Source organism: Ptychodera flava, chromosome 1, assembly GCF_041260155.1.
Source record: "Ptychodera flava strain L36383 chromosome 1, AS_Pfla_20210202, whole genome shotgun sequence".
In the NCBI taxonomy this organism is placed as follows: domain Eukaryota; kingdom Metazoa; phylum Hemichordata; class Enteropneusta; family Ptychoderidae; genus Ptychodera; species Ptychodera flava.
This window is the reverse complement of record NC_091928.1, coordinates 1,145,071-1,160,557: the sequence shown is the minus strand read 5'-3', so window position 1 is coordinate 1,160,557 and position 15,487 is coordinate 1,145,071. Positions and strand designations below refer to the sequence as shown.

The 15,487-nt window shown below is 36.1% G+C and overlaps 1 protein-coding gene across 2 annotated transcripts in view; it reads right to left on the bottom strand.

Moving 5' to 3' along the window:
- The window catches only part of LOC139115989 (protein SpAN-like), a 48,372-nt gene that overhangs the window by 10,229 nt on the left and 22,656 nt on the right, over positions 1 to 15,487 (bottom strand). For both annotated transcript variants that reach the window (XM_070678510.1, XM_070678582.1), the window contains exons 8-10: positions 12,675 to 12,802; positions 12,072 to 12,205; positions 7,218 to 7,423 (exon numbers count right to left, since the gene is read on the bottom strand). In XM_070678510.1, the coding sequence (XP_070534611.1) occupies positions 7,218 to 7,423; positions 12,072 to 12,205; positions 12,675 to 12,802 (468 nt within the window). The remainder of the gene's footprint in view (positions 1 to 7,217; positions 7,424 to 12,071; positions 12,206 to 12,674; positions 12,803 to 15,487) is intronic.

The following is a 15,487-nucleotide window of genomic DNA, read 5'->3' as shown; positions in this document are numbered from 1 at the left end:
AACATCTATTGTCAATTGTGAATTTGCAAAAGTTGTATAAAATATGACAAAATAACAGAATTATGTATTGACCTTTCATGCTAATCCTTCATGAAAAATCAGTCTATAAAATCATAGTTATTTTGTATAAAAACTGACTTTCTAAATACAAGCTAAATCAGACAAGTCATTGACAATGACATAGTCCCCACTTGTAATAGGAGTATTAGTCTAGATGGGGCAGGGAAATGTGGTCATTAAGAAGTATCACTGGAGTGTATATGTTCAGATCTATGGGCACATAGGTTTATGTTATTTTTGCCAATTTATAACAAGAGGCATGTCTAAGTTATGGTTCTAAATTGGGAAAAAAGATCTGACCTCTAGCTGTATTGGCCAGCCAAGAAATATATATGCGCATAATAAATGAGGTACAAGATGTGACATCTTAAGGTCTAATATCCTATCAAAATTGAAGGGTATAGAACTTGTGGATACTGTGTATGCATTTATATGTATAATCAAGGTCAAAGGTCATCAAGGTCAAGTGAAATTTTGAAAAAAAAATTGTATTGCTAATTAATCTCTATATGCCAAAATTCAGACCTCTAGCTCTATTGGCTTGCCTAAAATTAGATATGCACATAATTAATGAGGTAAAGCGTGTGTTTTCATACGGTCTCCCATCCTACTAAATACAAGTCATTGACAATGACATTGTCCCCACTTGTAATAGGAGTATTAGTCTTGATGGGGCAGGGAAATGTGGTCATTAAGGAGTATCACTGGAGTGTATATGTTGAGATCTATTGGCACATAGGTCTATGTCGTTGTTCTCAATTTGAAACACATGAGGCATGTCTAAGTTATGGTTCTAAATCGGGAAAAAAGATCAGACCTCTAGCTGTATTGGCCAGCCAAGAAATACATATGTGCATAATAATGAGGTACAAGATGTGACATCTTAAGGTCTAATATCCTATCAGAAATGGAGGGTATAGAACTTGTGGTTACTGAGTTATGCATGTATAATCAATGTCAAAGGTCATAAGGTCACATGACATTTTGAAAAAAAATTGTATTGCTAATTAATCCCTATATGCCAAAAATCAGACCTCTAGCTCTATTCGCTTGCCCAGAATTAGATGTGTGCATAATTAATGAGGTAAAGCGTGTGTTGTCATAAGGTCTCCCACCCTACTAAATATAAAGGACATAGCACTTGTGGTTACGTTTTTTTGGGGGTTTTTTTGGTTTTTTTTTATCAGTCCATCATCCAACGGGCGTTAGCCCAATTACAGGATGAGGTATGCATAACCTACTAACTCCCCCAATGGAGCACTGAGGAGTAAAGTGCCTTGCTCAGGGGCACAACACCGTGCTAGAGTCTTGAACTCACCGTCCTCTGACAGTGAGTCCATTACTCTGGACCTACTGGGTCTTGAACTGGGTCACGAACTCACCATCCTCCGATAGTGAGTTCGTTACCCTAACCACTGGTCCACGGTGTATTTTTCAACATAATCGTATATTTCAGGTCAAAGGTCATCGAGGTCATATGACATTTGGTCAAAAAATTTCTATCCTATAGTTATCCCTATATACCAAAAATCAGACATCCAGCTCTATGGGCTTGCTCAGAATTAGATATACGCATAATTAATGAGGTACAGTATGAAGCATCATAAGGTCTCCCATCATACCATATATGAAGGGTGTAGCACTTGTGGTTACTGAGTTATGGACAAATACGTATATTTGAGGTCAAAGGTCACTGAGGTCACGTGACATTTTGTCAAAAAAATTGTATTGCTAAGTTATCCCTATATACCAAAAATCAGACCTCTAGCTCTATTGACTCGCTCAAAATTAGATATGTGCATAATTAATGAGGTACAATATGTGGCGTCATAAGCTGTCCCATCATACCATACATGAAGGGTGTAGCACTTGTGGTTACTGAGTTATGGAAAAATATGTATATTTGAGGTCAAAGGTCACCGAGGTCGCGTGACATTTTGAAAAAAATATAGTATTGTTAAGTTATCCCTATATACCAAAAATCAAACCTCTAGCTCTATTGGCTCGCTCAAAATTAGATATGTGCATAATTAATGAGGTACAATATGTGGCATCATAAGCTGTCCCATCATACCATATATGAAGGGTGTAGCACTTGTGGTTACTGAGTTATGTACAAATATATATATTTGAGGTCAAAGGTCACCAAGGTCACATGACATTTTGTCAAAATATCCGAGATATCTGTGTGAACAGATGGACTCACGGACAGACATGACCCAATCTATAAGCCCCCTGGACTTCATCCGTGGGGACTAAAAACTGTGTCACTGCATCCTTTTTGCAATATGAATACGATGAGAAACTAAATTTTTATTTTTCTTGGTCTTATACATGGGAGTCTATGGACTGCCTTATACATGGGAGTCTATGGACTGCCTTATACATGGGAGTCTATGGAGACTGCCTTATACATGGGAGTCTATGGAGGTGAAAACTAAAACGTCCTCTAACACGGCCAAATTTGATCGCATTGTGAAACAAATTGACGTGCATCTGTATGGGGTAGGGTACTATCCTTGTGCAAAGTTTGAAAGAAATTGACCAGGGCATGTCTGAGATATCTGCGTGAACGGACGCACGCACGCACGCACGCACGCACGCACGTACATGACCAAACCTATAAGTCCCCCCGGACGGTGTCCGTGGGGACTAATAAAGGACATAACACCTTGTGGTTACTTATTTATTGACATAAACGTATATTTTAGGTAAAAGGTTATCGAGGTCACATGACATTTTGTCAAAAAATTTCTATCCTATAGTTATCCCTATATACCAAAATCAGACCTCTAGCTCTATTGGCTCACTTAAAATTAAATATGCACATAATTAATGAGGTACAATATGTGGCGTCATAAGGTGTCCCATCATACCAAATATGAAAGGTTTAGCACTTGTGGTTACTGAGTTATGGACAAATATGTATATTTGAGGTCAAAGGTCACCAAGGTCACGTGACATTTTGTCAAAAAAATTGTATTGCTAAGTTATCCCTATATACCAAAAATCAGACCTCTAGCTCTATTGGTACGCTCAAAATTAGATATGTGCATAATTAATGAGGTACAATATGTGGCGTCATAAGGTGTCCCATCATACCATATATGAAAGGTTTAGCACTTGTGGTTACTGAGTTATGGACAAATATGTATATTTGAGGTTAAAGGTCACCAAGGTCACATAACATTTTGTTAAAAAGATTGTATTGCTAAGTTATCCCTATATTAGGGGGGTAACAGAAAAAAAAAGGCAAATTATTACTTTAACTATTTCCATGTACTTTAATAGAGATTTGAAAAAGAAATTGAATGCCATTTAAATTATGTGGATTGGTTGTTGCGTTCTCAAGATATGTGGATTTGAAATTCTCAAATTTTAGCATATTTTCTGGCAAAAATCCAAAAAAATAGCTATTTGAACAATTTTACAAGTTTAGAAGTCAATAAAATACTAATGAAAATGTTAAAAACTTATTTCAGTTTGTTATTTTGTTAAAATGACTCATGTTTTCAGGAAAAAGAGTGTGAAAGGTAGGTTGCATTGATTTGGAGTGAATAAACAGACCTCAAAATCTGACAAAAATCCAAAAATCACCCTCTGTCGTTGATTTGCGTACATTGAAATTGTCAAAGTCCAGCACCAAAACAGAAAGACTGACTTTATAATACCTAGTTGTACAGTAAATTGGCCGTCTTGCACACCTAGTAGGTAGTTTGTGGAGTACAATTCATTTCTGGTATTACTTTTTGCATTTTGTCACCGGAAATGTAAGTTACCATGGCGACGATTGTCAAATAGAAGACATAACAACAGCAAACTTCACAGAAGTGCTATATAAATTGACATAAGTTTGGGAAGTTTTGCCATGAGAAAGCAGGTATTCTAATCACACATGGATAAGATTTGGTGATTATCTCTTGCCGTGGCAACCGTCTAAGCCATACCATAGCAATAGTTGATTTTCAAACGTCCATAGCAACAGCAGATTTACGAAATGAAAAACAACAATTTTATGAATGATATAGAGGTTTTAAGGGATGCTGATTTCAATGATAATATCAGCTTACCTCTATCTACTCAAGAAAAGTTAATGTTTGCAAATACTCATAAAGAAGCCAAATCCTATAGCAACTATCAAACGTAACGATCAAAAGCTGTGGGTTTCGCGCATTGTTTGTCAAGTTGAAGAAATTTTAGAGAGAGAGGAGGGAGAGAAATTGAGTGTGAGAGACAGAGAGAGGGGAGAGAGTCAGACATAAAGACAGACAGAAATACAGAGAGAGGGAGAAAGAAAATGATTGATATGATTTTTGTGAAAGAAAACCTACAAGAACTTGAGGTATTGAAGGTTATATTTTATTAAATTTATGTAAGATAATGCACAAGGACAAAACAAATTCAAAAAATTATTTTAATTAATAACAATTGTTACATGATAATTGAGCAAAGTAAATATATTTTTAAAAATGCACACACATAAAAAAGAGAATGAAATTAATTTCAGTACATTCCATGAATTATAATCTGAAAAGGAAAAAAAAATATCATCAGAAAAACTTAACATAGATTCACAGAACATGCTTGTAAACAATCAACCAAAAATCACAACACAAGTTTGAATGAAGCCTGAAAAAATAGCATAAAACCAAGAGAACTGATAATCACTGCACACTGAAAGTTATACAAAAGAAATTGATTACTAAAAATAGTAAAGCATAAAAAGATATTAAAAATTGTACACAGCAGTTTATCTAGAATAAAAACTGGGGAAATTGATAACTTAACGCAGAAAATCAGTTGCCGGTACTCGATATTCAAAATGTAGTAACAATTTACCCGTAACAGTTGAAGTCAGGGCAACATGTATACATACAAACTTACGCCGCGTAAACCAAGCAGTAGCGGCTGACGAAATTTCTTGACAATATCTTTAATATTAACGGAAGACACAATTCGAAATTCAAAGTTTACAATGTAAAATGCTTACCGGACGAACACCGTCAGTTATCAGGCGACGCATGTTGTCTGAAGACAGCGACGTCACACTTCCGCATAGCTTGAATACGATTGAGGGCACATGCCATTTTGACCTCAATGTGTTGTAAGCATGACGTTAGCAGGTAATTCCGTGCGCCGCATTCGACCATACTACATTTAATTTATTATCATTTAAAAGCCCTAATTCTGAATTTTTTCATGATATAGCTGCTTTTTTACTTTCATATCGAACGATTTTCTGTAAAACACATTTTAAAACTTCACTTGATTGTAGATTTTCATCAAATCATCGTACCAAAAAAGCAGTGACGTCATTGAAAAGGTCGAATCCTCGGCTATTAATTACAGTTACTTTGAAAGTGTAACGTGCAAAGGCGATCTCTGGAGAATGATTCAAAAATCCGCTGCGTGATCGCATGATCGCGACAGCGGCGGCGGCTAGCCATGAACTGTAGAAAACCTCTATACTTTGAGGTCACATAACTACTTAAAGGAAACTCAGAGACACAAGAAAATTAGCGAATTTGGCAATCGTTTTGAGGTAAATAAATGCAGGTTTTTATTTTCAATCTAGTTGTCATATTTTTTATGAGGCGAGCGACAATATTTTCCTATTTTTGTGCGTTAGCATTGTACGTGCGCGCACCAGAACGGGCCATCCAGGACCTGCGACCCCCCTACCTATATACCAAAAATCAGACCTCTAGCTCTATTGGCTCGCTCAAAATTAGATATGCACATAATTAATGAGGAACAATATGTTGCGTCATAAGGTGTCCCATATCATACCATATATGAAGGGTGTAGCACTTGTGGTTACTGAGTTATGGACAAATATGTATATTTGAGGTCAAAGGTCATTGAGGTCATGTGACATTTTGTCAAAAAAAAATTGTATTGCTAAGTTATCCCTATATACCAAAAATCAGACCTCTAGCTCTATTGGCTCGCTTAAAATTAGATATGCGCATAATTAATGAGGAACAATATGTGGCGTCATAACGTATCCCATCATACCAAATATGAAGGGTGTAGCACTTGTGGTTACTGAGTTATGGACAAATATGTATATTTGAGGTCAAAGGTCATGAAGGTCACATGACAAAGTGTCTGAGATATCTGCGTGAACGGATGGACTCACGGATGGACTCACGGACGGACATGACCCAATCTATAAGCCCCCTGGACTATATCTGTGGGGACTAAAAACAGTGTCACTGCATCCTTTTTGCAATATGAATACGCTGAGAAACTAAATTTTTATTTTCCTTGGCCTTATACACGGGAGTCTATGGACTGCCTTATACATGGGAGTCTATGGACTGCCTTATACATGGGAGTCTATGGACTGCCTTATACATGGGAGTCTATGGAGGTGAAAACTAAAAAGTCCTCTAACACGGCCAAATTTGATCGCATAGTGAAACAAATCGACGTGCATCTGTATGAGGTAGGGTACTATCCTTGTACCAAGTTTGAACGAAATCGCTCCAGGCGTCTTTGAGATATCTGTGTGAACGGACGCACGCACGCACGCACACACGCACGCACGCACAGACATGACCAAACCTATAAGTCCCCCCGGACAGTGTCCGTGGGGACTAAAACAAACAACGATTTTATTTTGCATTATCTATCCTCATTCTAAAATGGCAAGGGTCGAAGACTGACACTCAAAAAATTGTCAATGATTAAAATCATGATTAGCAAAATTGAAATGCCTCTTATTCAAAATGTAAGAAATTTATTGCCAAACAAAACGGTTGTTTTTTTATGTAGCATTTAAACAACATAGTGTGAAAATTTCAGGAAAATTGACCCAGCCAGAGTGGAGTTAAATTCTTTTGAAATTTTGAAATGGGGAGCAAAGAGAAGCCATGAAATTGGGTGATTTGCAACATTTGCATAAATTAAGACTTCTCTATCACTCAACTTTCAACTGCTTGACAAGCGAAAAGGTGAACCAAACCAATATTTTAGTTTTGAGTTAACAAATTAATTAAAATTGCACAAATATTTGCAAAAAGTGATTTTTGAGCAAAATACGCTGTGACAGTGTTCGGTGCAGAGTCCCCCTAAGAAGTAATATTTGAACACAAAGTGCTTGAAAGAGTAAGAATGTGTAAATCTTGCAGAGGATATGTGAAACATCTCACCTAGAGATGGAGTTGATGTTGCTACCGTGGTGACTTCAAATATATCCACACCACCTGAGATAATGGATGTACATGTTTGCCATGGTTCAATGGGAGTATACCATGCTTTGAATCCTCGTCTAGCTGCTGAAAAGTCTGAATGGAAATACACCTGAATCTCATTGGTAACTGATGTAAAACACTGCGGTAAAGAAGACCCACAATACCTACAGACAAAAGAAATACCAGCAAATCGTATTACAACACAATTGTAACCAACGACTTTTTACTTGCTCTAACCTCCTTTTACTAAGATCTTTCTGCTGCTTTTGACATAGTCAATCACAGCATTTTCAACCTACTTATGACTGGTCCTGCATTAAAGACATTGCTTAAGTTAAGGCTTTCAAATTATAGACAGTGTGTAACTGCAGACTCTTTTATTTCAAGGTTCTGTCCTTGACCCTATACTTTTTCAATATCTTGACATCTCTCTGTGATGTGGTTTCAAAACATATGAATCAAGGTGTCTAAACATGAGTAAAGCATATGCATGGTCTTTCATCATGTTATGATAATACATTTACAAATCTTGGAGCATGTATCTCTGATGTCAGAAACTCAGGATGCTGTCACGAGAAATGCAAAAAAATACCGCAATTATACAGTGTCGCTCAAATTTGATCACAATTGGTACATACCAAAGATCAATTGATCTAATTTGTGTACAGCCAATCATTTCAAGCTTTGTTTGATTAGGGTCAGAACCAAGAAACATGGTGACAGTACCGTAAGTGTTGCTGCTCCTCACTTGTCCTGCATTTACCTGACTTGTATACATGCAAACACTACCTGGCATTTATCTGTATGCATGCAAACACTACCTGGCATTTACCTGTATACATGCAAACACTACCTGGCATTTACCTGTATACATGCAAACACTACCTGGCATTTACCTGTATACATGCAAACACTACCTTGCATTTACCTGTATACATGCAAACACTACCTTGCATTTACTTGTATACATGCAAACACTACCTTGCATTTACCTGTATACATGCAAACACTACCTGGCATTTACCTGTATACATGCAAACACTACCTTGCATTTATCTGTATACATGCAAACACTACCTTTAATTTACCTGTATACATGCAAAAACTACCTTGCATTTACTTGTATACATGCAAACACTACCTTGCATTTACCTGTACACATGCAAACACTACCTTGCATTTACTTGTATACATGCAAACACTACCTTACATTTACTTGTATACATGCAAACACTACCTTGCATTTACTTGTATACATGCAAACACTACCTTGCATTTACTTGTATACATGCAAACACTACCTTGCATTTACCGGTATACATGCAAACACTACCTTGCATTTACTTGTATACATGCAAACACTACCTTGCATTTACGTGTATACATGCAAAAACTACCTTGCATTTACCTGTTTACATGCAAACACTACCTTGCATATTTACTTGCATTTACCTGTATACATGCAAACACTACCTGGCATTTACCTGTATACATGCAAACACTACCTTGCATTTATCTGTATACATGCAAACACTACCTTGCATTTACCGGTATACATGCAAACACTACCTTGCATTTACTTGTATACATGCAAACACTACCTTGCATTTACTTGTATACATGCAAACACTACCTTGCATTTACCTGTTTACATGCAAACACTACCTTGCATATTTACTTGCATTTACCTGTATACATGCAAATACTACCTTGCATTTACCTGTATGCATGCCAAGACTACCTTGCATATGTACTTGCATTTATCTGCTTGTATACATGCAAACACTACCTTGCATTTACCTGTATACATGCAAACACTACCTTGCATTTATCTGTATACATGCAAACACTACCTTGCATTTACCTGTATGCATGCAAACACTACCTTGCATTTACCTGTATACATGCAAACACTACCTTGCATTTACTTGTATACATGCAAACACTACCTTGCATTTACCGGTATACATGCAAACACTACCTTGCATTTACTTGTATACATGCAAACACTACCTTGCATTTACTTGTATACATGCAAACACTACCTTGCATTTACCTGTTAAAATGCAAACACTACCTTGCATATTTACTTGCATTTACCTGTATACATGCAAACACTACCTGGCATTTACCTGTATGCATGCCAACACTACCTTGCATATTTACTTGCATTTATCTGCATGTATACATGCAAACACTACCTTGCATTTACCTGTATACATGCAAACACTACCTTGCATTTACCTGTATACATGCAAACACTACCTTGCATTTATCTGTATACATGCAAACACTACCTTGCATTTACCTGTATACATGCAAACACTACCTTGCATTTACCTGTATACATGCAAACACTACTTATTTTATTGCATTTATCTATGTATACATGCAAACACTACCTTGCATTTATCTGTATACATGCAAACACTACCTTGCATTTACCTGTATACATGCAAACACTACCTTGCATTTACCTGTATGCATGCAAACACTACCTTGCATATTTACTTGCATTCATCTGCATGTATACATGCAAACACTACCTTGCATTTACCTGTATACATGCAAACACTACCTTGCATTTACCTGTATACATGCAAACACTACCTTGCATTTATCTGTATACATGCAAACACTACCTTGCATTTACCTGTATACATGCAAACACTACCTTGCATTTACCTGTATACATGCAAACACTACCTTGCATTTACCTGTATACATGCAAACACTACCTGGCATTTACCTGTATACATGCAAACACTACCTGGCATTTACCTGTATACATACAAACACTACCTGGCATTTACCTGTATACATGCAAACACTACCTTGCATTTACCTGTATACATGCAAACACTACCTGGCATTTACCTGTATACATGCAAACACCACCTGGCATTTACCTGTATGTATACAAACACTACCTGGCATTTACCTGTATACATGCAAACACCACCTTGCATTTACCGTATACATGCAAACACTACCTTGCATTTACCTGTATACATGCAAACACTACCTTGCATTTACCTGTATACATGCAAACACTACCTTGCATTTATCTGTATACATGCAAACACTACCTTGCATTTACCTGTATACATGCAAACACTACCTTGCATTTACCTGTATGCATGCAAACACTACCTTGCTATTTACTTGCATTCATCTGCATGTATACATGCAAACACTACCTTGCATTTACCTGTATACATGCAAACACTACCTTGCATTTACCTGTATACATGCAAACACTACCTTGCATTTATCTGTATACATGCAAACACTACCTTGCATTTACTGTATACATGCAAACACTACCTGCATTTACCTGTATACATGCAAACACTACCTTGCATTTACCTCTATACATGCAAACACTACCTTGCATTTATCTGTATACATGCAAACACTACCTTGCATTTACCTGTATACATGCAAACACTACCTTGCATTTACCTGTATGCATGCAAACACTACCTTGCATATTTACTTGCATTCATCTGCATGTATACATGCAAACACTACCTTGCATTTACCTGTATACATGCAAACACTACCTTGCATTTACCTGTATACATGCAAACACTACCTTGCATTTACCTGTATACATGCAAACACTACCTTGCATTTACCTGTATACATGCAAACACTACCTTGCATTTACCTGTATACATGCAAACACTACCTTGCATTTACCTGTATACATGCAAACACAACCTGGCATTTACCTGTATACATGCAAACACTACCTGGCATTTACCTGTATACATACAAACACTACCTGGCATTTACCTGTATACATGCAAACACTACCTTGCATTTACCTGTATACATGCAAACACTACCTGGCATTTACCTGTATACATGCAAACACCACCTGGCATTTACCTGTATGTATACAAACACTACCTGGCATTTACCTGTATACATGCAAACACTACCTTGCATTTACCTGTATACATGCAAACACTACCTTGCATTTACCTGTATACATGCAAACACTACCTTGCATTTACCTGTATACATGCAAACACTACCTTGCATTTATCTGTATACATGCAAACACTACCTTGCATTTACCTGTATACATGCAAACACTACCTTGCATTTACCTGTATGCATGCAAACACTACCTTGCATATTTACTTGCATTCATCTGCATGTATACATGCAAACACTACCTTGCATTTACCTGTATACATGCAAACACTACCTTGCATTTACCTGTATACATGCAAACACTACCTTGCATTTATCTGTATACATGCAAACACTACCTTGCATTTACCTGTATACATGCAAACACTACCTTGCATTTACCTGTATACATGCAAACACTACCTTGCATTTACCTGTATACATGCAAACACAACCTGGCATTTACCTGTATACATGCAAACACTACCTGGCATTTACCTGTATACATACAAACACTACCTGGCATTTACCTGTATACATGCAAACACTACCTTGCATTTACCTGTATACATGCAAACACTACCTGGCATTTACCTGTATACATGCAAACACCACCTGGCATTTACCTGTATGTATACAAACACTACCTGGCATTTACCTGTATACATGCAAACACCACCTTGCATTTACCTGTATACATGCAAACACTACCTTGCATTTACCTGTATACATGCAAACACTACCTGGCATTTACCTGTATACATGCAAACACTACCTTGTATTTATCTGTATACATGCAAACACTACCTGGCATTTACCTGTATGCATGCAAACACTATGTTGTAGTTCCTGTCTACGTGCAAATGCTAACTTACAGTTTCTCACCTGATAGCATCAGAAAGAGATTCATGACTGTTTCTCAACGCAATGTAGTCATAACGACATGGAAAATCAGGAAACATTGAACTCTCAACATCAAAATCTTCAAAAATAAAAGCTATTTTGCTCCCAGGTGAGACCTTTAAATAAAAAAAGTGTCAATGACATTGCATATCATCTTGACTTGAACTGATGTAAGTTTGACCATGTTTGAAAGTTTCATGACAAGTGGATTATAGGACACATACAGACAACAGACAAAACTCTATAAGCCCAAACTTGTAACATACATCTGCAAAATGACAGCTAAAAATGAAAATGTCACTGACAGCAATTCACAAGCACAAAAATTAGAAAGTGGTCAAAAAAAACCCACCAGAATTCAAAGTTACATATTTACAAAACAATAATGCTGGAGCACACCAGTTGTTTTAATATCCTAATTGAAGCTTCATTTGCATGAGCTATTTATTGGACTGCATAACAGCATCGCCAACAAAGATATCAAGCTGACCTTTGTACACTTGTTGTCATAACATTGGTTATAATAACATCATATAGTAGCTGTATGGCAATTAGTTTTTCATTCACACATGAAAGAAACTTCACCTGTATGGTCCAACTGCAGTCTTGGTTATGTGGATATGGTAATGGATAGTTAGTTGACGTGATCTCCCCAGTCGTTCTACCATCATCAGTTTGTGAGATCATCACACTGTTACACTGAGGTGGAAGAGCTGTGTGTTGAAAAGATCTGCTTTAACATTACATCATATCATCATTAAACTGAAAGTGAACCGGACTATTTTCAATTTGACAACTTCTGGATTCAAAAATGATCACACAGCATGTTTTACAATTTGCAATTTGTTTTGCCATTTGTTCTAAAAGATAACTTTTGTTTTGTTAGTAGAACAAGCGACCTAGCGGCCGATATAGCTCCGCTGTGTTTATGTAGAGAATAACTATTTTTGACACATGTTGATGAAGAAGGGTGGAAATCTTTGATAGCTCGATGCAGTGGCCAGAAAAAAGTGGCTAAAATAAGCTGCAAAAATACGAAATTGAAGATTTCATCATACTTTGAATGTATCACATAGGATCATCCCTAAGAACATGTCAACCAAAGCTATCTGATGAGTAGTTTTTGAGAATAAATTTTTTGACCAAAACTGGCAACAATTGCCCCCAAAAGTAAAAATTGCAGATTTCATCATAATTTCAAAAGATCAAATTTAGTTCATCTATAGAAACCTGTATACCAAATTTCAAAGCTGTTAGACAAGTACTTTTTGAGAAACGCATTTTTTGACCAAAAATAGGAAAAATTGCCCCAAAAATTCAAAATTGCAGATTTCATCATTATTTCAATAAATATCATTTAGTTCATCTACGGAAACCTGTATACCAAATTTCAAAGCTATCAGATGAGTAGTTTTGAATATACACATTTTTTGACCAAAAATGGCAAAAATTGCCCCAAAAATACAAAATTAAAGATTTCATCAGAAATTCAATATATTACTTAGCTCATCTGTAGAAACCTGTATACCAAATTTCAAAGCTATCAGACCAGTACTTTTTGAGAAACACATGTTTTGACCAAAAATGGCAAAAATTGCCCCAAAATTACAAAATTGCAGATTTCATCATAATTTCAAATATTATCATTTAGTTCATCTGTAGAAACCTGTACACCAAATTTCAAAGCTATCGGATGAGTAGTTTTGGAAATACACATTTTTTGACAAAAACTGGCAAAAATTGCCCCAAAATTACAAAATTGTAGATTTCATCATAATTTCAATAACAATCATTTAGTTAATCTGTAGGAACCTGTATACCAAATTTCAAAGCTATCGGATGAGTAGTTTTGGAAATACACATTTTTTGACCAAAAATGGCAAAAATTGCCCCAAAAATACAAAATTACAGATTTCATCAGAAATTCAATACATATTACTTAGTTCATCGATAGAAACCTGTATACCGAATTTCAAAACAATCAGACCAGTACTTTTTGAGAAATAAATTTTTTGACCAAATATGGCAAAAATTGCCTTAAAAATGCAAATTTGCATATTTCTGCACAATTTGAACAAATCTGAAATAGATCATCCCTAGGGACCTATGTATTAAATATCAAAGCTATCTGACTGGCAATTTTGAAGAAGAAGATTTTTAAAGATATTTTTACCAGAAATGACAAAAATTGCTTTAAAAATACAAATATGCAAATTTCACCACGATTTGAACAAATCTGACTGAAGTCACCCTAACAAACTGCATATCAAATTTCAAAGCAATCGGACAAGCGGTTTCAGAGAAGAAGATTTTTTTACCAAAAACATCAAAAAATGCCCCAAAAATACAAATATGCAAATTTCAACACGATTTGAACAAACTGAAGTGAGGTCACCTTAAGTGAACTGCATATAAAATTTCAAAGCAATTGGACTTGCGGTTTCAGAGGAGAAGGCAATTGTTGACTGACGACGACGGACGACGACGACGACGGACGACGACAGAAAATCAACCTATTTGATAAGCTCCGCGTCGCTGACAGCAGAGCTAAAAATAAGCTGGTTTTCAGTTGTATCATTTTGGAAATTGATTTTATTGAAAAAGTTCTTCCTTTGGACTTTATATTTCTGATGGACTAATAAAAAATAGCGTCAATGACACTGTAGCTCCCATCCTGGACTATTTAGTGTTTGTTCTCTGGTCAGATATTTGAACATGTGTGAAAGGGATAAAGTGCATGAAGTGAAAATACTTAAATGAAATGTACTGGAGACAGTGAAATATGTTTAATGTAATTATTCAGAATATAAAATGGAAAAAATACAGAATTAGATATATCGAATACTGTGATACAACCATTAACTCAACAAGTCATTTACAATGACATAGTCCCCACTTGTAATAGGAGTATTAGTCTTGATGGGGCAGGAAAATGTGGTCATTAAGAAGTATCACTGGAGTGTATATGTTGAGATCTATGGGCACATAGGTCTATGTCGTTGTTCCCAATTTGAAACACATGAGGCATGTCTAAGTTATGGTTCTAAATCGGGAAAAAGATCAGACCTCTAGCAGTATTGGCCAGCCAAGAAATACATATGCGCATTATAAATGAGGTACAAGATGTGACATCTTAAGGTCTAATATCCTATCAAAATTGGAGGGTATAGAACTTGTGGTTACTGAAATATGCATATATATGTATAATCAAGGTCAAAGGTCATCGAGGTCACATGACATTTTGAGAAAAAAAAATTATATTGCTAATTAATCCCTATATGCCAAAAAATCAGATCTCTAGCTCTATTCGCTTGCCCAGAATTAGATGTGTACATAATTAATGAGGTAAAGCGTGTGTTGTCATAAGGTCTCCCATCCTACTAAATACAAACGACATA